At 36.3% G+C, this 26254-nt stretch overlaps 1 protein-coding gene across 3 annotated transcripts in view; it reads right to left on the reverse strand.

Annotated features, from left to right (window-relative positions):
• The window catches only part of LOC143746073 (uncharacterized), a 326821-nt gene extending 319599 nt beyond the window's left edge, over positions 1–7222 (reverse strand). Inside the window, exons 1-2 of one of the 3 annotated variants that reach the window (XM_077237793.1) lie at positions 7170–7222; positions 2693–3039 (exon numbers count right to left, since the gene is read on the reverse strand). In XM_077237793.1, the coding sequence (XP_077093908.1) occupies positions 2693–2726 (34 nt within the window). In that variant the 5' untranslated portion in view covers positions 2727–3039; positions 7170–7222. Of the gene's footprint in view, positions 1–2692; positions 3040–7169 lie in introns of those variants that run through there. The other 2 variants (XM_077237794.1, XM_077237795.1) reach the window with 2 other exon arrangements.
• Between the last annotated feature and the right edge of the window lie 19032 nt (positions 7223–26254).

Consider the following 26254-nt stretch of genomic DNA (forward strand, 5'->3'; position numbering starts at 1 on the left):
GACTTTGTGGCTTGCGGTCGGTACGCACCTCTCCTCTTCCGAAATGAGCGAGTCAACCGAGTGCGCGCATGTGGGCATCTCCTGTAGCAGCAGGGCTGGTAGCCATAGCAACGAGGGAGAGTGACAGTCGCCCAGTCAATCAGAGCACTCGGTCCGAAGGGAATAATGAGCTGTGTTTATTGCAGACCCTGAGAGGACTACAGACACTCTATTTTTGTAAACTCCTTTTCAGAGTACTTGTATTTTAGATATGTATTGGTATATAAAGACAGTTTAAACAAATTTGGCAAAAAGTGTTTTAGAAACACATTGCCTACCCTGCCTTTAAGTCTCTGATGTCCCCAGAGTTATGTGAAGTTTCAGCTCAAAATACCCCACTGATCATTATTTATAGCATGTTAAAATTGTACTTGATCACAGTCTGAGAGATGGTTTTCTCTGCGTGCATTAATACGGTAGAGCTGCCTCAAAAACTGCTCGCCAGTAACAAGTTATTTTTCGCGGTTTATATCGCTTTAGTGGTCAAAAACACAAAATGATGTCAAAATTCAGGTCTTGGTTAGTATCCTCGTAAACACAGTCGGTTTTGTCTTAAATAAGCATAAACACATGTGACAGTGTGACAGAGTATAATGAAAACAGTAATGGATCTGTGGACTAGCTCTTAAAGTGACAGCAGCCATATGTGTCTGTCATTATGCTGTCACCAAAACAATAAAAGATAGCTTTAACTGTAATGAATCAGGATTAATAACCTATATGTACTTAATTTCATCACTATATCATATAGTTATATATAGGTATATCACTAGTGTTAGACCTAAAAAAAATATATTTCCTATCTTTTTTTCGTGTTTTTTACTAAACCTGAGCGAGTTTTTGTACATTAAGCCCTTCAAGTCCCATGTATATCATATACAGATGCTGAATTTGAAACATTCCACAATTGTGGACAATGGCACATCATTATTTACAGCAGATGCTTACAATTTAAAAGAGCCCAAATTCACCATAATCCATCACTCAGATCTAAAGATATTCCTCATGGACTTCTAACTCATGAACCTGCACAGGAGCACATCCAATGAAGTATACAGATGGTGCACTGATGTGACGTTTAACATAATCCATCACTCAGAACTAAAGATTAGGGTGGGTGATATAGCCTCAAAATTATATCATGATATTTCAAGAATATTTCTGATAATGATATTTATGACGATATAGAAGAAAATATATAAACCAATGTTTTATTGGAGATTGCAGCTGGCAGGCAGCAGCATTTATTAGTGCAAACAAAATGAAGGGCATTTTCCATCCTTTTCCAATGAGCTACTGTCATTGATGAAAGAATACAAAATTCGAAGTGTAATCTATTGTCATAATGTGGCAGCAACCGTATTATGGGGCAATAGTGACAGTCACACAGCGCAAGTCAAATGTTAGCAAAGTAAAAAAGTAGCCTTAGTACAAGTTAGTAGTGTTTTCCTTGGATATTTTAAGAAAACGTATAACAACTCCTTAACATTTTAACATTAAAATTGTTCCTCCACAAAGAATTTCTTGTGACCTACTAAATAGATTGTTAATTTTGGGCTCATAAAAAAAAAAAAAAAAGAAGCCCATTAAGGGGCATCAAGGACTGAACAAAAGGCTGTCTTGGTCTTTACTCTTTAGTTGTGTGTGTGTCACTCAGAAAACAACAATTTTATAAATGCCTTCCAAATTTGTGAGGACTGAACAAAAAGGCTATCTTGGATCCAAATGCTGTAACTTTTGATTACGTTATGCAATCACCACACAATTTTATCTAGATGCAGCTCACATGTAGAGGGACTTCACCAAAAAATGTCCACCTACCGTATTTCCTTCCTGAGTTATCTCATGTCATATAAGAAATGCAAAATCAAAAATATATATATATTTATATATATTTTGTCTTTTATCACAGTTATCTCAGCATGAGAATGTCCAAATGTAATGTATATTTGCTAATGTAAAATTTAAAAAGTGTTCTATCAAACGATCTCTACCTTTTGACTCTCTTGCTAGTTTTGGAGTTATGAGTCTTTAGTATTGTGTGTGTCACTCAGGGCTTCAGGGGTTAATAAACTGGTAAACTCTATATCCGTAAAACAACTCTGATGAACTGTAATAATGTGCGTGCTCTCTCTTTCATTACCGCAGTGTCACTCTAATAGCTGGATCACGAACAGTTGGTACAGATCCATCCCTGAATAACAACTTTTTACCAAAACCGGTGTATTGTATTGTCCCTCGTTCGCAAAGCAGCCTGGTGTAAAATGATTCAGTAAAAAAAAAAATCAGTATATTCCCTTCAAAATTAAAGCTAATCCACTGCATCTTCAGTGGCTCTGATGTCAGGAGTGCATGAAGACTGTTATCTTCACTCTTACAACAAAACACCTGAGCCGCTTACGAGACACGCTTCTCCAGCCAGGAGATAAACATGCGGACTGTGTACAGCTCACTCAGGGCAGTGTCTATGCTAATACATTTATGTGCAAAACCATGTAAAAGTGAATTTTGCATAATAGGTGCACTTTAGCCATTTTATTTCACAGCTGTTAAGATTTTTCCTGCTACAGCCATTTAAATGTGATGAAGTGCTTGAATGTTTCTAACATGAATGTTCTCCAGGATCATGAATGAATGAAGAATAAACACCAACCTCTTTGTTCTTCAGGATCTTCAGTGTGTTTCATTCTGCAGGTTCTGGATCACTCGTGTTCTCACTGTCCTCTTTAATAAACTCAGTCTTTGCAGATTTCAGCTCTTCCTGATGCTTTCATGCTCGTCTTCTATTGTAGCTGATGTGAATTTGCAGCATTTATGGGTGAATTGCAGTGGGAGGAGCTTCACTGGTGATTAATTGCAGTGGGAGGAGCTTCAATGGTGACGTGATTGATGTGGGAGGAGCTTCACTGATGATGAATTGCAGCTGGAGGAGCTTCAATGATGACGTGAATGATGTGGGAGGAGCTTCACTGATGATGAATTGCTGTGGGAGGAGCTGATCTGCCAAAATCAAAAATATATCAGGTAGAGAATTTATTTTATGCATTTATGCCTAGAGGTGTAACGGATCACAAAACTCACAAAGCGGATCATTTAAAGTTTTTGAGTCCTGGTTCGGATCAGCAAAAACATTTTCTAATGTTGGTGGGGTGGGCGGGGGGGGATGTCATTTTGCTTTTCATTAATACTTAAAGCTTAAAGTACTTTGATCAATACCACAGCGAAAGCAACTGGCCTAACGGATAAAGTTCAAACATTAGTGAACATTCAATATATTAAAATAAGAAGAATACACATTTCAAGCATAGGTGAATACTATAACAAAGTCACAAAGACTAACAGTAGTATTCAGGTACAGCAATGTAATAATTTAGCCTAAATTTAAAGCAACACTATTGTGTTTACGGTAGAAATTAAATATAGATTAGCCTAATCTTTGTTAGAGCTGTATTTTGCCTATTATTTTGCGTTTAAAATCGCTTCAATGTGTAAATTGGCCAGACAAAACACATGCAAATGATAAACTTTCACTCTATGATGGTTAAACTTAGTAATTAATCTGGAAAACACATGCGCGCCAAACCGTAGGGCCGATCCGTTGCAACCCTATTTATGTCTATCATAAACTGATGCTAATTCACAACTTCTATTATTGTTAACCAGAACATTGTCCTGCTTCTTGATTAAAATATAGGCAGATATCTAGACATGACAAATATAAACATTGTCTTCCAAATATAAATTATAGCCATAAAAAAGTAAAAACAAACTTCCATATTTGGAGTCAACAAATCCCCTCAGTCTGCTGACACCAACGAAATGAGCTTTAAGTGTCAATTTACAGGAGATCTGAAGACATCAGCATAATAAATGAGGTGAAAACAGGAACTATTGTCATGAAATAAAGAGTGTTTTCAGCACATCTGTTAATATTGATGATCCTCAGACTATCAACACTCATTCAACAAGACATTCAGGATCATCTCACTTTATTCTGAGTGTTTGCTGTTAAAAACACATTATCCGAGTCAGGACACATGATAAAAGCATATAAAACTGCTCTAGTGAAAGACAATAATTTCTCACGTGACATGGATAAAATACAACAAATACAGACATGTTCTATATGCAAACACGTCCCGGGATTGATGGGGACCAAGTAACATTGCCAGAACGCGCCCTGTGTGAACAAAAGCCAGGACGAATGCCGTAAGGGTTGTGTCGTAGTGATGACGCACGGGCCTACAGCATAGGCTATGGGGAACGAGCCACTCGGCAAACCCAGTGGCGCTACTGGGGAGTATGGACTCGTCTTCGTGTAGAAATGATCAGTAGAACTGACATCTGACAGGAGTTATAACATCCTGACCTCAAGTGTCTTTACAGGATCTTTACGGGATGTGTGTGAACGCACTCACAGATTCCAAAAAAATCACTGGCAGTGTGAATGAACCAAAATCAAACTATCCCAGGACAAATCCATTGTCAGCACATTATCTGTGTTTTTTCCGGAATCTCTGTGTGAAAGGGGCTTACGAGACGTTTCCTGTCAGATGATAAATATACATTAAGAATATGTCTTTAAGATCTTTATGACTTATAATGTATGTAAAAGTGACTTTTTAAAGATGTTTATTCAATTAACATGTTTAAAAAGTCAGTTCAAGATGTCAGTCAAAGAGCTCTTTAACAGACATCTTGGAGACGTGTGCTATCTGGGATGTATACAGAAACTGACAATGGCCATACAACTTAAAAATAAAGAACGGCAGCAGCATTATTTTAACATGTCCACTTTCAAACTTCATTAATATTTAGGCTATCTCTTATTATTATTTATTAATTATTATTATACCACGGGCTGTTTAAATACTCGATTCTGATTGGCTGGAAGATGTGCAGTAAAACCGTTTAATGCATAGGTAGTTCCAGTCAGTTTGATTACAGTTCGAAATTAATCCGCTACTATAATCATTGGTAACCATAGTAACACATTTACACTTGCAAACAGAGTGAGAGACACATATGAAAACGTTTATTTAGGTAGGCTAAATGGATGATTTTTGCATATCGTTTAATTTGTATGGTGAATATGGCAATTTTGAGAAATGGGCCCAGGCACAAGACGAAATAGAAGACTTGGAGAAGACGTTGAATGACAAAAAGCGGCACAAAGAATTAACAGCGACAGAGCTAGATAAGATCGAAGACGACAAAGATGAGGTCAATACGAAAAAGACAACTAAATGGGCAGTTAACACTTTCAGTGACTTTTTGCGCCAAAGACAGAAAAATTGTGATTTCGAGACCTACTCTGCTTCTCTTTTAAATGAGACATTGCGGGAGTTTTATGCCTCTGTTCAGTCTACCGCTGGACGCGAACACAGTGTTGCAACTTGCAAGTTTGATATCAAACGTATTTTCAGACGTATTTTTAAGAGTGTTTGCTCATCTGCAATACGTCTATAGGACGCTTTCTGTCAGATGTCAAATAGACGTTTAGAAGATGTCAGTTTAACATGCATTCTAAATCATTACATCTTAAAGACATCTTCTAAACGTCTATTTGACATCTGACAGAAAGCGTCCTATAGACGTATTGCAGATGAGCAAACACTCTAAAAAATACGTCTTCCAGATGTAAATATCACATCAAATAGACTTGTGCTATCTGGGATGCGTCTCAGAGCAGGTATAAACCGTCACATTACAAAATACAACATTATAAGTGAAAAAGACTTCAAGTCAAGCAATGCCATCTTTAAATCAGTTTTAAAGCGCTACAGGAAAAATGGAAAAGACACCGGCATCCATCATCCGCGTATTACTGAGTCTGACTTGGAGAAAATTAGAAATGCACCTGCACTCTCCCCTTTCACACCCACAGGACTTGTAAGAAAAGTTTGGTTTGACATACAGCTGTGTTTTGCACGGAGGGGAAGAGAAGGAAACCGTAACCTATCAAAAGAGTCTTTCGTTCTCCGGCAAGACGAGAATGGGAAAGAGTAGGCCTACCTGACCCTGGCGTACCCAGAGACAAAAAAACCACAAGGATCCCACCGCATCGGATAGGGAAAATTTACGAGGATTTATGTTTGCGAGCCCCGGCGACCTTTGTCCCGTGGACAGCTTTAAAAAATATCTGTCAAAGTGTCCAGAAAATGCCGGAGCGTTCTATTTGCATCCGAGACGCATCCCTCTGTGCAAACTCGAGAGCACCGAAATGTGGTTCACCAGGGAGCCGATGGGGCTCAACTACCTTGGCTAGCTAGGGGACTCTTTCAGTTCTTTGTCTCTCTCTTTTAATAATGAATTTAAATAAATGTGATAATTCATTCAATTAAAAGCAATCCGATGGCTCTACTTTATTTAAAGCGGACGGAGTGCTAGAACTAATGAGCCGTAACTTAAGAAAATAACAGTCATTTTTACACGCCTGTAAAAAAATTACTCTGTAAACATCAGTTAGCTTTAACTTATTTTTAACTTGGCAAATAACCGTGGTATAAGCGGGATAATCCACGGCTAGCCATGCATTAAAGGATTTTAATGCACGACGTAGACGCTTCGCGTCGGGTGGTTCTTCGCCTCTACATTGTGCATTAAAATCCTTTAATGCATGGCTAGCCGTGGATTATCCCTTACTTATTTATGTATAGATTTGAACTTTTCCCCACGTTGATTACAGGGACAATAACAAGTCTTTATAATTATTTATTTTATATATTTAAATTTTAACAATATAATCTGCAAAAGATATGTCAACAAAAAAATATAGCCTAAAGGTAAAACTAAAAATGGTTGAGCAAAACTTGAGATCGTTTCCCATTAATTCCCCTCACAGATCTCAAACTTTAACTCTTGACTTGACATTCAGTAACAGTTCTCACTCCAAACATCGAGACAAACACACAAACGAACACACAATCGCTCAGATCTGAATGAACTCAACATATTCTCCTCATGCTCGCTGCTGCTGCACTAAATGTGTATTTCAGGAGGAAGACGCCAGAAAAGACGCACAAGTATCGCTGTGTCCGATAAAAACGATACAGAAATGAGCCTGTCGCTTAATCAAACTGTATAAAGTGTTTGTGATGTAATTATGAGAAATGCCATGCTCTCCTCACCTCAGAAGACTCGACGCTGAAACTCAATGACGGAATCGACGGCGCGAGCGAGCGGTGACGTCATCGGCAGCCAACGCACGCGCGTACGGGACACCCCCAGCAGATTCGCCTATTTATTATAGCCTTTGATTTATTATTATTATTATTATTATTATTATTATTATTATTAAACTGATCTCCATTTACTAAATGTGAAACTGAAACCCGAATTAGGCTACTGCAGAAATTAGAACTATATTGTTTCCGTCCCTCAATTGTAAAATGGCTATAAGTAGTTATAGCAAACAGTCCATTCCCTTAGCTGGTGCAGACAAATAGATTGATCAAATAAAATGTGCAGTCTACCCAGCCGGTAGATGACCGACCATCAACGTTGAAATATCGTTGAAATAATGTCAGTTGTTGTTGAAACAACAATGATATAACGTTTAATGCTAAATGGTTGAAAAAGGTTAACAAAAACACTTCTAAATCAACGTTGAAATTTTTACAAGAGCTGTACGTTGAAACAACGTAATGTTTTCAACAACATACAACCTTATAAAGTATTATTATTAGCATTATTAGCATTTAATGATATTCTGATCATAATACAGCCTTCCAATGGATATGTTAAAATATAATTATTATCATTATAGACAACTCTCCAATAATTTCAACCTCAAGAAGAGAGCAGTGCAGCAGAAACTTTTTGCTTTACGTGATTTTGTGTGGATTTACAATACTGTGTCCTTGACTAACAGCTTGATTTTTATTAAATTTTCCACATTGCAAATTTCTGATTCAATGTACCTTTGTAAAACTGGGGAGCACAAAGAAAAAATATAGACACATATCTCTGTGCATATAGATCGATTTAAGATTCAAACTCTCGTCATGTTTCCATCCACACATTTTTATCCGAATTAAGTGATATCGAATGAAAAATGCCTTATGGAAACAGTAAAATACGATTAAATTTCATGAATATCGACTCAAATGAAATACGTTCGGTCTCATCGGATTTTATCTTGATCGATATACGGCAAATGCGATAAAAGTTGATGGAAACGTTATTTGCCGAATAAATAATGAATTGCGATTAAGTTTTAGGCCCTTTTATGAGCCATGTTTCCATCCACACATTTTTATCCGAATTAAGTGATATCGAATGAAAAATGCCTTATGGAAACAGTAAAATACGATTAAATTTCATGAATATCGACTCAAATGAAATACGTTCGGTCTCATCGGATTTTATCTTGATCGATATACGGCAAATGCGATAAAAGCTGATGGAAACGTTATTTGCCGAATAAATAATGAATTGCGATTAAGTTTTAGGCCCTTTTATGGTTGCAACACGCCACAAAACATAGAAGAAGACGAGTTCATTTCCGGCCAGTATTCCCGCTCTGTTTGCGCACACATGGCGGATGTCAACAAAGACAGATGTAAGTGGACAAAGCAAAAAAATGCTTCAACCAAAGGGTTTCCGTGAAGTGTCTCTGAACCACGATCTCCCAGAACTGATGGAGCGCTGTCGTTCCCACACCACAGGCTGCCTCCGTTGTCGTCGGGCATTTACGTGCATCTGCATCATCATAGCAATGTGTTTATAGCGTCGTTGTTTTCTTACGTTGTCTTCTTGTTAGGTTTGCTTGTTATTACGTGGCTTGGTTGAATTCTAATGTAGAATGTGGTGTGTTATTTCTTGTTAACAGACTGCGGAGCTGCTAAGTATAACACACCGTTGCCATGGACGCAGTTCAGAGACGGAACAGACTATTTTCTTTAGCAGAAGCACTACTCGTTTTAAATCAATAAACTCCCTTTTAAGTTAATATTTTGTGTCAAATTATTGATTTATTTGATAGGTAGCCATGTAATAAGCAGGATAATGTATAGCGAGGCGGTTGTTAGCGAATACAACCCCTTCAGGCTAACAACCGCCTGGCATATACATTTTCCCTTACATATGTCGCTATCAGCTGGCACATAAGCACTATTAGGCTCCGTTTTGTCTAGCAAAACTTTGTTCGCAAAAGTTTGCTTGAATGTTGTTCGATTCAGTGCGAAAATGAATGGAAACACCTTAAAATGTCTCAAATCAATTCGATATACCAAGTTGATCGCAAAACAGCATGTGACGTCATTACGTACAGGTTTTTATTCGCTTTAAAGCCGTTGGATGGAAACACACTTTCACCAGCTTTATTCGCATGAGTTTTTTTACCGAACTTCAGATAATTCGGTTGACAAGAGGATGGAAACATGGCTAATGATACAAAAACATGTCTTGTGTTTAATGTTGATCACATACGAATATCCACTCGATTTCAAATGTGACATTGATTTTATACAACAGTTCAACAAACGATAGGTATTATTATTAAGTTCATTTTAAATACAGTATTGTACGTATTTTTTCGCATCAAAACGAGAGCCACAACATCGTGTTTGTGAACGAATCTGTGGCTTTGAACAAAATCGTGAGAGTCAAGGATTCATTCATAATTACTTACAGCCACTTGCTTCGCTACTGATGAATATATGACTCACTCATAAAGACACCTACTGGCGGATTTAATTAAATATTTGAAAGCATCACTTTGTTTTTACAATCATTGCATATTTCTCTATTGAACATTTTGTATTTAAAGCATTAGCTATTTATTTTATAAAGGTAAAAAATACACTGGAAATAACGATTTAAGGGGGCAAATATTGTCCCTTACTGAAAAAGGTGTGACTGCAGAGAGGGGGTACGTAGGAGGATGTTAAAAGCCTCATGGGGAACAACACTTTAAAAAGTTTGAGAACCATTGGGTTAAAGGAGAACTCCGGGCAATTTTTATGTTAATCTTGATCGTTATACCTTTGTGAGTACTGTATAGAAAAAAAACCGAACCGTATTGGTGCTTGCAACACGGAGCTGTTCCCGCAAATGCCCAGAGCTCCCACTCAGCTAAAACGGCAGTTATGGGGGCATATACATAAAGAGTGTCTTTGTGCTTCTTAACGGACACAAAATGCAATTAAAATGTCTGTCCCACATGAGCAGGGCCCTTACATGTGAACAAGATGCGTTTAGCAACTTAGCCATTGTTTAAATTCACCTAAATAGTGTTTTAGACGGCTAGCTGTAGTCTCGCGCTGAAGTCCCATGGGAACTCAGTTGTAGCCAAAGGATCGTAAGGATCATACTGGTGTTTTTATGTTTTAGCCTATTGATGACAAATGCATTAACATTGCCGCTGACCATTTTCCAAAGCATCAATTTTAGTAAATTAATTTTAACCATATAAGTAGCCATAAGGTTAGGGTGACCAGACGTCCCGAAAAATTCAGGACAGTCCAGAAAAATTCTTTATGAACTTTTTTACTTACAAAATTGATAATATCAGGGCTTCATTGATGAATTTTATAAACTCGTTAAATCATCTAAATCGACAACATATTAGACCCTATACCGACAAAACTACTGAAAGGGAGGCTTCCAGAGATCCTCTTTTTAATTAATTCATCTTTGTTATTAGGATACATACCAAAAACTTTTAAGCTGGCTATGATTAAACCGCTTGTTAAAAAAACGCAGAATTAGTCAATTACAGGCCGATCTCGATCTTTTCAATCAGGATTTAGACCGTATCATAGTACTGTCCCACAAAATTAACGGAATGCATAGCTGATATAAAAAACTGGATTTACTGTCTAAGATTTGATGGCTGCTCTGTCAAGTCTTCGTCGTCAGTTAGGAACCTGGGTGTGCTCTTTGATACCAATCTTTCATTTGAAGGTCACGTTTCTAGTATCTGTAAAACGGCATTTTTTCATCTTAAAAATATATCTAAAATACGTCATATGCTCTCAATTAAAAATGCAGAACAATTAGTTCATGTGTTCATGACATCAAGGCTAGATTATTGTAATGCTCTACTGGGTGGTTGCCCTGCACGTTTGATACATAAACTACAGCTGGTCCAAAATGCAGCAGCTAGAGTTCTTACCAGAACCAGGAAGTTTGACCATATTGGCCCGGTTCTGTCAACACTGCATTGGGTCTAGGGCTGGGCGATATATCGCACGATATTGTTATGCGCATCTCGTCAGTAAAGCCTGTTCCTTGATTAGTAGTAAATCGCCTTCACCTGCTTTCAGATGCAGCAGCATTTAGTACAAAGAGCCGTAGTTCACTGACAAGCTGAGCCATATCGCATCAATATCGCGGATGAATCGCCAGCGATAATTAATGCGATATGGCTTAGCTTGTCAGTTAACTACGGCTCTTTGTACACAGCAAAAACTCCAGTGTTAAATGAACACTCCTGGGATATGAGTCCACAGTCAAGAGTGTTGAAGTTAATGAGATAATTAAGTGATTAATTGAGTGATGATTGAGCATTATTGAAGACACCTGATGTTAACAAGCAGAATCACTGAAGTAGAAAATATAAAATTGTAAGCCACCGTTATGGCGATCATTGTTTGCTTTAGTTGGGCTCTTAACCCTTATATTATTAACTTTAGACTTTGTTTGGCTGATGTATTTGAGTTATATCTGCCAGATGAACAAAGAAAAAAGTGATCTGATGGTGTTGGTTATATTATGATAATCATCATTTGAACTTTATGATTTTGATTTATATTGTTGGTTACAGCATAACTGTGATTCTGAATAAATATCCAGAATTTTAGCTATGATAAAAAGGATTTTTTAAAAGTTGTTTCAAAAAAAAAAAAAACTTCCTTATAGTCACACACAGACTTCAAGATTCAGTCTATGCATCTCAACAATGGTGACGAGCAGAATATTCAATTAGGAAAAGTAAATTACATAGAATATTCAGATCATAATTTATTCATATCGCAATGCATGATGGGAGCCATTAATGAGTTGTGATTGGTGGCAGCCACTGCAACATGCATTATTATTGTCACCATTGTTGAGATTCACAGGCTGATTATTGATGTCTGTGTTTCTAAATAAATTTGTTTGGAGGTGTTTTGATTAAAACAATGTTTACTAAATATTTTGGATTATAAGAAACATACCTATATTCATATATGCTGTAAGAGCAAAAAGTTATTGCCAACAAGTTAAACCAAACTATCTCAATAAATTTCATTTTCAGATCACAGCATGACTATGCCATTACATAACCAACACTATCAGATCATACTTTTCCTTGTTCATTTGACTGTTATAAATAACAGCAGACAAACAAATTTGAAGTGAATGTATAAAGGTTAAGAGCCCAACTAAAGCAAACACTAATCGCCATAATGGTGGCTTACAATTTGAAATTTTCTCCTTCAGTGATTCTGTTAACATCAGGTGTCTTCAATAATGCTCAAACATCACTAAATTATTCACTTAATAATCTCATTAACTTTAACACTCTTGAGAGTTAATTTAACACTGGAGTTTGTGCTGTGTAGTAAATGCCGCTCCATCTGAAAGCAGGTGAAGGTGATTTACTACTAATCAAGGAACCGGCTTTACTGACGAGATGCGCATAACAATGTGATGCGATATATCGCCCAGCCCTAGCTGGGAGTTTTAAACTATGTAGCCTCCCAGAATGCATTGCGTCATAAAGCATGTCACCATTGTTGAGATTCATATGTAGATTCTTGATCTCTGTGTGTGTGTCCAAAGATTACATTCCCAATTTTGGAAAAAATATCACCTTCATGTCTGATCTGTATAAAAATGTATGTTGTTGAAAAACAATCTATTAATAACAAATAACCGCTTTCGGTTGTTTTTTTTGTACTTTCTTATGTTGTAAACTACATGCCTATCACCAGACCACATTTGTTTCTGACTTTCTTTGCAACAAATGATGTATTTTGGTAAGCAGTGTTACAAAGACCATATATTCACATAAGAAGTCTAGAGTCAAATTGCCCAACTAAAGGCAACACTGTTCACCATAATGGTGCCAAGATTGTACAATGGTAAAGTTTTACCATTGTTGTGTTTTTAATTGGCTAATATGGAAAATTACAGCATTTTATTGTAATATTCACAAATAACAGGATAACAGTATATTGAATTCACAGTACAGAATTACAATTTAATATTGTAAATTACAGGGAATTCCTGGCAACTTAGTAAATAACAGTAAATTGTAATAAATTACAGCATTTTACTGTAATAATGCTACTATAATCACAGTAGCACTGCTGTATAAATACAGTACTTTATTGTAACAGTAAACAGTAAAAATCCTGTATATTACTTGCTGTAAATTTACTGCAATTAGTTGCCAGGAATTTCCTGTAAAATTACAATAAATTGTTAACAGTGTAGTTAAAATGCGCACATTTGCATCTAATTGACAGGCCAATGCAGGTAAACAGGAATAAACAAAATAACTAAAGCATATCACCACAGAACATCCGAAAGAAACAGTTCTCGGTTCTGTACTGGTGATTCGAGAACCGCTGCAACAGTTCTTGACTCGAGAACCGTAGTATAGACCTGTGTGTGCTGAGCAGAGAAATGCTGAAACCTGAATATACAGTCGACAAAACTACAACATCGATGCATGGCTCCAGTATGTGTAATATGTTATGTTTTGGTCAACACATTATAAACATTTACAAGCTTCTTAATTTCAATTGTATATATTTTTATTAATTATAGGTTAACTCGTTTTCATACAATGTACTAATATATTAAACAAAAATAAAAGTAAATCAAAACCAAATCGTTTACAATCTTTAACTGCAGGAGGCGCAATAATACATGTTTTGTTCCTCACTATGCTTTTTAATAAATGCTTAAAACATTATGTGTGGTGTGTTTATCTTTATAAACCACTTTCTCAATAAACCATTTTACAAAAACCAATTGCAGGGTTTTTCTTTATAAACCATTTTCATAATAAATCCTTTTACAACAACATTTTACAGTGTTTTTCTTTATAAACCACTTTCTTTATATAGGGTTACAATTGTGCTTTACTACAATACAGAAGTTTTTTATACACAAAAAGGCATAATTATAATAGAATAATTGCATATTCCCAGAGGTGTACAAAGCACAAATACTTTTGTAACCTTACTTAAGTAGAAACTTTGGGTCCTTACTTAAGTAGAAACTTTGGGTATCTATAGCCTACTTTACTTGAGTAATTATTTTTCAGACAACTTTTTACTTCTACTCCTTACATTTTAGAAATAGCCTCGTTACTCCCATTTCATTTCTGCTTGTTTTCATTCTGGCTTGTCATCGTTAAAAAAAAAACTAGGGGTGTAACGATTCATTTGTTTTCTTGATGCATCAATTACAAATCCTGACGATGCATATGCATCGATCTTGAAACATGTATTTTGAATCGCGAATCGTTTATATCGGTCAATATCCGATTTAAAATGCTAAGAATCGAATAATTTGCGATTCTTTAGCGATTCAGTGCTTTAAAATAAATGACTACATGCGCGAATTAATGAGGCGTTGTGCGGCTTCATTTCGCGTCCTCACAGCTCTCCTTCACAGACTACGTTTACATGCAGCCAATAACCCGTTCAAAACCGGGATATTAGCAATAACCCGGTTTTGAACGGCCATGTAAACACAGGCAAAAACCCGAATATGCTCATATCCCAGATTTTAAAAACCGGGATATTATACCTGGGGTACCCCTTTTCTAACCCGAATTTTTGGTCATGTAAACGCGCATCGGCATATCCCCATAGTGATGTGTGTTCTGCGCATGTTCTATTCGCAAGGAATCTTGGTCTTTTGAGTAGAGAAACTTCTCGGCGCATACAAAACCCCGCGTGCAGTATACCGGAAGTAAACATGGCGAGACGCAGCACAGCATACTTTTGGAGCGAGGTCAGTAACGTTACCAGCACCAAAGCGCAAACAAAGGCGATCGCTATCTGCCCCGAACTATTCATTATCCGCGTGCTGCTGTTGTTGTTGTCTTTGGATACAGGAAGAAGAATCGGAAATGACGCATATTACGTCTTAAGGTTGTCCGTACGTCCAGACGCTAACCGCGCGTCGCGTTTACATCGGGATATTGCAATTCCATGTATACAGGAGTAACTCTCTCTGCTCACGCATGTAAACGGGTTATCCCTAATGTTTCAGAAACCCGAATAGTGACCTTAACCCGACCATAACCCAAAATTTGGCTGCATGTAAACGTAGTTAATGATACTCGCTGCACTGTTTACCATCGTTCACTGGATTTCGCTCGCGCTCGATCCCATATAGCTCTCAACTACAGATTTTTGAGCAGTCCATGTTTGAGCTCTCCTCAGGACAGCCACTGATGTTCACATAAGCAGATGACAGCTCTCTATCGAGAAAGCAAGTCTTGAGTCAAACCGCTCAAGCCATTGATAAAGCTGCAATGTCATTGCGCGGGCACTGCTGGGTTATTCTATGAAAATGGTGGCTTTTTCAACAGACAACTTTTAAAAAATGTGACTCTTTTTTTTATACCAAAACTTATAGTCAGATAATAGTTAACCTCTTAACATTATAAATCAACTTAAATGACAGCTGAATGTATTTTTATATTTTTACTACATTACATAAAAAAAATTATTGAGCTGCCTTTTTGTCACTGGTGTTACCTATATTTTAGATGACAATTCAGGCTTTCCAGAATGTAATTTGACTATTTAATTTGCATACATAATCAAAGACAGAAAAAGTTAATGTAATATTAAGACATTGTCTTGATTAGTAATAATTTGCTTTAACCAGGTATGTGTAAAGTTCTATTGTGTGACATTTTTCTATTTCTACCATTGTGTTTTTTGTTGTAACATTAGAAATAATTGAGGTTGAGTGATCAAAATTGAATGATCATATCCTTAAAATGCTTACTAATGATTGCAGCAACAGTTAGGTAGATACAAAACCATATTCTATGAAACTGGGCTACTCTGAGGCCAGAACACCAATATCCCATGCAGTAACACCAGTGACGCAATGTGAAACCAATGACATAACATACGATTATTCAAAACAAATTGTTATCAATTTATTAGTAATATTTATTGTTGAGGCTTTTATGAAACCTTATGTTGAAAAAAAACGTTAGTGGTGTTATCATTATGTCACTGGTGTTACCAGCAGCAACAGTAACACCAGTGACTATAACACCAGTGACAAATCTGCAGACAAGATAACATATCTAAGATGGCTGCCACAGTAGCTCAAACCACACTTCTTAAATTGTAAATAAATCACTTAATCATGCAATTTGAACAATTATTTTAATCAAATTTCCTTTTCCCTTACTATAATCTGTAGAACACCAGTGACACATCTTAAGTCCTCGCATGAAATTATCAAATTATTTATCAAATTGCTAAAAGATGAAGAGAGAATGCAAACTCACCAAAGTTTGGAAACAAAGATGAAGTTCTCAAGGTGAACGCATACCTTCAGTCTAGGGGTCAAACAACTAAAAATCAAGTCAGGAATCTGGGTGTGTCTCTAGAGTCAGACCTTAGTTTCAGTAGTCATGTCAAAGCAATAACTAAATCAGCATATTATCACCTGAAAAATATTGCAAGAATTAGATGCTTTGTTTCCAGTCAAGACTTAGAAAAACTTGTGCATGCTTTCATCACCAGTAGGGTGGATTATTGTAATGGACTTCTCACTGGCCTTCCCAAAAAGACCATAAGACAGTTGCAGCTCATACAGAACGCTGCTGCTAGGATTCTGAGCAGAACCAGAAAATATGAACACATCACACCAGTCCTCAGGTCTTTACACTGGCTGCCAGTTACATTTAGGATTGATTTTAAAGTATTATTACTGGTATATAAATCATTCAATGGCCTAGGACCTCAATACATTGCAGATATGCTCACTGAATATAAACCCAACAGATCACTCAGATCATTAGGATCACATCGGCTAGAAATACCAAGGGTTCACTCTAAGCATGGCGAGTCTGCTTTTAGCTACTATGCCAGCCGCAGCTGGAACCAGCTTCCAGAAGAGATCAGATGTGCTCCTACAGTAGTCACATTCAAATCCAGACTCAAAACACATCTGTTTAGCTGTGCATTTACTGAATGAGCACTGTGCCACTGTTCGTCCGACTGTTTGCACTGTATTTTATTTTATGTTTTAATTATTCTGATTTCTGTATTTTATCTTTTATTCTAAACTGTTTTAATTATTCTGATTTCTTTTGATTATTTTAATTTCTTCTATGTAAAGCACTTTGAATTACACTGTAAAAAAAAATCCTAATTTTACAGAAAATAACTGTGATTTTTTGACGATCATTTTCTTTAATTTTAAATTATACTCAAAACACTGTAAAATTACAAATAATATCTGTAAAATAAAAATTCAGCTGTTATTTTAGGTATTGTGACATTAATGACAAATTACAGTAATTCACATTTTTTATACAGAAAATTGATTGTATTTTTCATACAGTATATTTTCTGTTTTCTTAAATTACATAAAAATGTATGTAAAATTACAAATATAATCTGTAATTTAACAGAAACAAAACAGTTAAATGATAAAATGGTCAAATGACTGTCAGCTCCACAAAAAACTGTAAAACATCCTAAATTAAATAAACTGAAAAACACTGTTATTTTACAGGTATTTCCTGAATAATCACGATCATATACCTTCATTGTAAAACAAAATCGTAAATAAATGGTCAAAAGTCTGGCAGCTACGGCTGCCAAATAAAAACCATAAAATTAAAGTAAAATATGCTAATTTAAATAAACCGAAAAAACACTGTTATTTTACAGGTATTTCCTGCATTATTATGATCAAATACCTTCATTGTAAAAAAATCGTAAAAAAAGGGTCAAATGACTGGCAGCTACGGCTGCCAAACAAAAACCATAAAATTAAAGTAAAATATGCTAATTTAAATAAAGTGTAAAAAACTTTAAAATAAGTTTGATGTCACAATGATTGGGATCTGTCTCTGCTTTAGTTGGGGTCATGACCCTTGAGATTTAACTTATGCTTTTCTCTGGCTGCTTTAACTGTGTATTTGATACACGTTTGTCATAAATGCTGGAGAAAATATCAGATGATCTTGATCATTAATTGATGATGTTATAGTCATCATATGATGATCTGATTCACTGATATGACAGTCAAATCTCTGTATATGATAGCTTATATTACAGAGTATGTAGGTGGAATTTAGCTTTATACAAAGTTTTTAATTAATGTCATAATTTTTCACATGACCCTTGAATATTGTGTTATCAGTATTATAACAACCTGCATTTAAAAAAAAAAAAAAAATAAAAAAAAAAAAAAAATATATATATATATATATATATATATATATATATATATATATATATATATATATATACTACACAAAAAAAGCTTTGTGGTTTTTTTAGTTGTATAGAGACATCAAGAATCAACATATGAATCTCAACAATGGTGACAACCAAACATTTTTTTTCATTGTCACCATTGTTGTGATTCATACGCTGATTCTTGACATCTGAGTGAGTCTATATGATCCTGTCAAATATTTTCTGTATAATGACTTCATAAAATCTGAGTATCACAGCACTGGAGAATGTTTTATAGAAGCCTTGTCATGCAAAATGAATAACTAATATTTAATGACATAATCAGATATTGTACTTCAGATGTTATCAATGGGGCCGGACTCTACATGATGACTATACTCACTACTTATCTGACCTGAGTTTCTCTTAGACTCTTACGATAATAAATATGCATCAGAAACACACAGTTAATGCAGCCAGAGAAACATTAAAGTTCAACACTAAAAGTTCAAGAGCCCAACTAAAGCAAATACTGATCTCCATCATGGTGACATCAAACTTTATTCTTTTCAATAAAGCTTCAACTTCTAAACCTCTGTTAATTGTCATTAATAATGTTAGTATGAAAGAAATAAAGTATGGATTGTAATAAGTGAAGATGCTGCGATCCTGAGAGATCTGGTAGTGTTTAATTTTCTGTTGGGGTTTAAAGTGTTTCTGTATGGTGTGTTTCGTGTGTCACCATTGTGTTGAAGAGTAGAGCCTGAGCTTCAGTCCAGGATGAGCAAATAAACACTGATGAAATGCTGCATGTTTTTTTATTTAACTGACAGTAACTGTGTAGTTGCTGATGTAGTGACGTATATAGTCAAAGCTAATCATGCATGTAATTAACTGCATGTTTTTCAGTAAATAAATCAGAAAATAAATGTGAAATAACTGTGTTTTAACTGTGTGTTTCTGTTAAAAAAGATTAATGAAGATTTCTGTAAAAATATTTTGCACTTATTTAAATTAAGATATTTGACATTAATTTTATGGTTTTTGTATGGCAGCCGTTGGTGACAGTCATTTGACTGTTTTTTTTATGGGATTTTTTTTACAATGAAGGTGTTTGATCGTAATAATTCAGGAAATAGTTGTAAAATAACAGTGTTTTTCTGAAAAAAATTTAAGGAAAATTTCTGTAAAAGTTTTTTGCATTTCATTTAAATTACGATATTTTACTTTATTTTTACGGTTTTTGTTTGGCAGCCGCAGCTGCCAGTCATTGACCGTTTTTTTATGATTTTTTTTTTTACAGTGTACCATTGTGTATGAAATGTGCTATATAAATAAACTTGCCTTGCCTTGCCTTGCCTTTTCAAAACAGCCCCGCCTCCAAATTAACCTTTGACCCAGGAAGAAGTTGGCAAGGATGTTGCATTTTTTCAAAGTAGTGGTCTTTATAAATTGTAACACCAGTGACATGAAATTGAGGGACAACTATTCCCTGTAAATTATTTCTAATATTTAGTTAATATTTTAGTTTTTTAAGTAGTCCACTAAATAAATATACTACTTTCCTTTGTATTATGACATTTAAAGGGGGAGAAAAATATATATTTTTAACTCAAAATATCACTAAACCATGACTCCTGACCAGAGGGACAAGCCAATTTCATGGTACTTACCGTGTTCTACAATATATTAAAAATTTTTTTTTGCAATATAACTGTCTTACATATGTTTTATTAACAATAAAACATATATTTGGTGTCATTATCTGACACTTAAGTGTTTTTCCTGGTGGTTAAGGCCGGTACAGGAAAGCCACCATTTTCGTAGAATGACCCTGCAATGAAACAACGCGTCCGTTGCGTGGAAACGTCGCCGTTATTTTCTTTAAGATAAGATGCTGAAGTTTTACGGAAATGGGTCATACCCGTCCTGAGCAGTTGAAGTAAAACCCCACTTATTCAAGGGAGCGCATTTATTACAAGGAAAGAGCAAACGCATAATAGGTGTCTAAAATGCACACGCTTCCGATGAATCATGAATGAAATTTAACTTAATGTCGTTAAACTGAATGTACGAAGGAAACTGCTGAAATACAATATTAATTACACTGAAATAAGAGCGCGTGGTTTATCCATCAATCAGACGCGCATTAAAGTTGCATTCGTAATCGTTACAGCACAAGAAGACACCCAGCGCGTTTTCTTTCAGAATCATAAGGAAAATGTTCAGTATAAAGAGAACAAAGAGTATTACATGAGGAATACTTACTATTCCATGAGGAAAAGTTAGTTAAGGTTTAGTTGGGAAAGTTCATGGTGTTTTTAGTCTCACAATGGAAGGATGTTTAATGTAACAGGAACACTTTAAGGTTGTGTATCCATTAACACTATCCTACAAAATAGTTAGCATCAAATGAACTAACAATACTTTTAAAGCCTTTTTAAATCTTGGCTTACATTTCTACAAATGCTAATTTATATGCTTTGGAAATATGTTTTATAATAATAGATTCATTAAAAACTAACATTAACTAACATTAACAATAGACAAAATATCGTTGTTGTTTTTTTTGCCCACTCTCTGACCCCCGAAGACCGCTGTGTAATTCACACTAAGACCCATTGTGGGAAGCATTTAAATAATCCTATGAATGCATATAAAAAATGAAGAATCGAATCGAATTAATCGAATCGCATCGAATCAAATCTTTCTGAATTTGCAAAAATCGTTCTTGAATCGAATCGAAAACCTATGAATCGTGAATCGAATCGATTCGCTGCCTACCCAAAGAGTCACAGCCCTACTGCATATTTCATTCCGGCTTGTTTTCATTCTGGCTTGTCATCGTTAAAAAACGGAAAAAAAACTATCCAAATAAATCGCGCCATCTGGAGAGAGTGAATTTGATTGTGGTGGGATGAGAAGTATAAACATATACCATTCCGACACCCTATTGGTTTGTACGCGGTCCATCAATGGGCATTTATGCGGCTGAAACAGGCCTAGTGCATCCCAACATTTTCAACATTAACATTTTAACATAACATTATAGTCATTATGGCCTTTAGAATTTTTTTTTTTTCCTGTGGCACGGCCTAAGATTTTTTCCTTACATTACTCCCACTGAGCAAAATGATGTCCAAAATATGTCTTTTCAACGTCTTTGTCACAAAAGTCGTACGTTGAAAAGACGTCCACTGAGGAGCCAGAATGAAAGTTTTTATGACATTTTTTTTTTTATGTGTTCTGCACGTCTGATATAGACGTTCATGGAACCTTCGGACAAGGTTAAACACTACAAATGTGGGACACAGCTGTTGCGAGGGAAGGAGAAAAGCTGTTAATGAGCTGAGAACAGAGAGACTGGCTGCTTTTTGTTATAAAGAGAAGCTGGAAAAGTGTTTCGGTTAAAAAGTGTTGGAGTTTTGAGTTGATTATTAAAAGAAACCTTGATCTCTGCCTGGACTCGATTTGTGAATCAACCCAGACTTTGGTGATACCCTTTCTCGGTAACACTTTAGAATACGGTTCCTTCGTTAATGAATAACTACACAAGAACCAATGAGTAACACAATATTAACAATCTAGTAACTATTATTAACTAACAAGAAACTCTGATTAACGAACTAGTAAGTAATAGCGCAAAGATGAAAGTGGTAGTTCACTATTAACTAATCAATAACTACTATTTTTTAATGCTTCCCAGAGAACTACTGAAAAACTTTATTCACAATCTAGTAACTACTATTAACTAAAAATAAACTCTGATTAACGAATTAGGTAAACAGTTCATACTTCTATGGGAATTACTAATTATTTGGATCCGTATCCTAAAGTGAAGATCATGGGAACTAACTAGTAATGACTCAAGTGTTACTACATGATCTAGTCATGATTTGTGCAACCAAACACAAAAGTAATTTCAAGCGTTTGAGATTTTTGGTGAAGTTTAGTATACTTTTAGAAAATTTCTTTAGAAGTATGTAGTAACACTTGAGTCATTACTAGTTAGTTCCCATGATTCTTACAGTAGTTACTAATGAAAAGCCAATAAAGTGTAGAATCTTCCCACTCACAAGATATGCACACACACACACACACACACACACACACACACACACACACACACACACACACACACACACACACACACACACACACACACACACACACACACACACACACACACACACACACACACACACACACACACACACACATGAGCTAGGAGACATACATAAAACCATATTCTTTTGGGAGGTATATTAAATAATAAAATCACTGTATATGGTATTTGGATGGCTGATGACTCAATACGTTCCAGTCGTCATCGTGACTCTAGTGATTCAATGCCAGTCCAGAGGAATGCCGGAAAATTGGCCACAGTACAAGTAAGGTCCCGACAACTGCATTTAAAAATCCATTTCTTTAAAATGATTCAGTTGATAAATAGACAGCATAGGCCAATTATTAACAGCTTTCCCAAATCATAAGTCTGCTGTGCTATTACATATTGATGATGTAAACAACCTTGTGTATTCGTTTACAGTAGCAGTTCAAATGTTAATGTAGTGCTAGTCATTTATCCTGCATTGTTTATTGATTAGTTTTGTATGAATTATGAAAATTTTCAGTAGTTCTCTGGGAAGCATAAAAAAATATAGTAGTTATTGAAGTACCACTTTCATCTGTGCACTATTACTTCCTAATTCGTTAATCAGAGTTTCTTTTTAGTTAATAGAAGTTATTAGATTGTTAATACACTTTTTCAGTAGTTCTTTGTAAATCATTAAAAAAATAGTAGTTATTGATTAGTTAATAGTGAACTACCACTTTCATCTGTGCGCTATTACTTGCTAGTTCGTTAATCAGAGTTTCTTGTTAGTTAATAATAGTTACTAGATTGTTAATATTGTGTTACTCATTGGTTCTTGTGTAGTTATTCATTAACGAAGGAACCGTATTCTAAAGCGTTAACCCTTCCTCTCACGATGCCACAGTGGATACGGGCAATAAGACGTGAAGCATCGGCTGGAAGAATGGGTTAATTGTGGGATCCTGACATTCAGTATGCACTTAGTATGAACTAAGTTAGTTCTCAGAGTAATATTCAATTGTCTATATCCACTTTTGTGTCCTTAAACACTTTTTTGGGGTCAACAGCTTATATATATGATATGAATATTCATATATACGGTATATTCATGTTTAATTCACTGACCATATATAAACATTTATTGGGGGACATTAAAAACATGTTAAGGAATACATAAAGGATCTGCAATATATGGAAGTTAATTTTCTCTTGCAACATTAATTCGTTTTTATGTACTTATGGGACTGAATAATAAGTACATTTTAAAATGTTTTGTCTTATTCGACATCCAATAAAAGGTACCGAACAAATAATTGTATTTATCCATTAAATAAGTTGTTTTTGTTTTACCAGGTTCAGTCCAAACTGGGTTCAGAGATGATCAGTTCTGTGTGGGTTAAGATGTCATTTCCTCTTCTTTCTTTCTTCTTTAACCACTCGTGTTTCTCTAATAACATGTGTGGTTAAACTAACTGAGTTCTCACACCCATGTTTCCAAACCTCAACCGTGAGTTCATCGCTCTGAAAATACTACTGAAAATATGTACCGGTAGTCACACTAGCTCCATATTGCTAAATTAAAACTAAACCAAAGGTTATTAAAACAGTTCTGAAAGCGCTAGAACTCAAAGCCAGAACACAAAGAGGACAAAAGACAACAATTAATTACAATTTGTTAACATGTAAAAGAGATTGAACGTATTAATAATGAATGAAACCATTAGGATTCAGTTATATTAGATTAATATTTCTCTGCTCATGTGGGGTCTGTATAATTATTTGACTGATTTGTTCTTGTTCACAGAGGCATAAAGTTACTTCAGTTCTCCTGAGATCCAGCTTTTGCTCCTCTGATGGAAGCATACGTCACTTTATCATCACAGCGAACCTGAATGAACATCACAGTTGTTTAACCCACAATTATTACAGCGTGTTGTTTGAGCTCAATTCATGATGAAGTGTATATCATTACACAAATCAAGAATAACTGCATAGAAGAAGAAAACAAACTATCATGTTGAGTGAAGCTGGACAACATCAAGGAAGTGTTTGCTCACCTTGTTCTTTTTTCCTCGTTTTTTACTGTACGCAGCGACTTCAGTGTAAGTCACATCATCTGTCTGCTCCTAAACATCAATGGAAATATGGAAAAAATCAAGCTATTAAATGCCATCCATCAATAATATTTTAGTCAGGTGCTGCAAATGTTCAGGTAATATATGTATAAAACGTGTGCCTGGCAATTGCACATTATGACGTTATGATGACAGATCCTATTGTAACATGACAGGATGTTTGACTTGATTTGACACACACAACAGGAACAACGCATGATGAAATCCACAACTAGAACAATGAGCAATTAGTAACAGGTACAACACACTCAGGATACGTTTACACAAAATTGTTACGCTTTTCTTGATGGCTTTAAAGTGGACGCATTCAAATAAAGAGCTGATTGTGTCAGTCTGAATTATTTAATAATCTCAATAAAAGGATTTTCAAAGAGCCTACAAGAGCAATGACAGCATCTCTAAAGGTCAGGCAGAGTTAAATCTGTTTAGAATGATTTGGGCAAGGGTTAATCTGTAATCTGCCAGAGAAACACACAGCCACATGTGGCCTAACTGATTGAGCGAGATTAAGCACTAGTTCTTCATGACCTCGCCTTCTCTACTCACATTTTCTCAAAAGCATCTGCATTATGAACGCTTTTCCTTTCCTTCAGGTTAGACGCTCTTTCGAGCGGTTGCGCATGCAAAATGCGGAAGTGGATGCACGCACTAGTTGCTTTTCGCTGAGGAGCCGAGAGTAACCCGGGGTCAGCGGTGGTCCAGCGGTAGTGGCAAGGGGACTACGTCCTCCGTTCCCTCCTTCAGGGAACGGTGGGTTGCATACGCAACCAGTACGTTCCCTTTCAGTCGATAACGTCAGACGTAGTCGACGGTCGACTGAATTGGGATCACCCTTTGAACACGCCACTAACGCTGCCACCTTCCAGTGCCTAAACCAAAGCCTCCTGATGCCCCCGCAAATTTAAGGCGGGGAAGGACAGGGCTTAGGCCAGGGAAGTCACTGCTGTTCCTACAGGACCACTGGGAAAGCGTTCCCCGTACATTGGAAGGAAGGGACGCTGCGGAAGCCACATCCACCCCAGAGGGAAGTAACGTGGAGAATACACATACGAACTGGGCGGAAAACCGGGCAGTCTAACATATGGAATGTCACTGGGGTGGCTCCAGTCTAAGACGGGGGAGACACACCAGACAGTCACGGCAGAGAAACTCTGCCGAGGGAAGACACGGGCTCGCCGCAGGGAGCCGTATCACAAGCTCAACATCTAAGTGGACATGTTGCATCTCGGATTTTTACCGAAATGAAGGCAAGCATAAAGTGCAACTTTGCATGGAAACAGCCTTCCCTCTCTGCTGAATTCCAACAGATATTTGTAGAGCTGGTCTGAGGTCTATGGCTTGCGTTCTGTACACGTCCAAGCGAACGGACAGAGAAGCCAGGGCTGGATCTGCCTCCTCCAGGGCAGTGCTTGCAGGCTCACCACCTGCTCCTATTACGGGAGAGGTAGGAACCTTGGGCACAATCCGAGCCGGGATCTCAGCTTGTGAGAGTTAGCCGGCCCAGACTCCAGGCACAATACGTTGACCGAAAGCGAGCAAGTCCCTACCCTCTAGTAGAGACCACGCGAGCAGGAGAACTGATATAACAGAAT

This window comes from Siphateles boraxobius, unplaced genomic scaffold (genome assembly GCF_051911475.1).
Source record: "Siphateles boraxobius isolate OS27281-9 unplaced genomic scaffold, OSU_SipBor_1 21, whole genome shotgun sequence".
In the NCBI taxonomy this organism is placed as follows: Eukaryota; Metazoa; Chordata; class Actinopteri; order Cypriniformes; family Leuciscidae; genus Siphateles; species Siphateles boraxobius.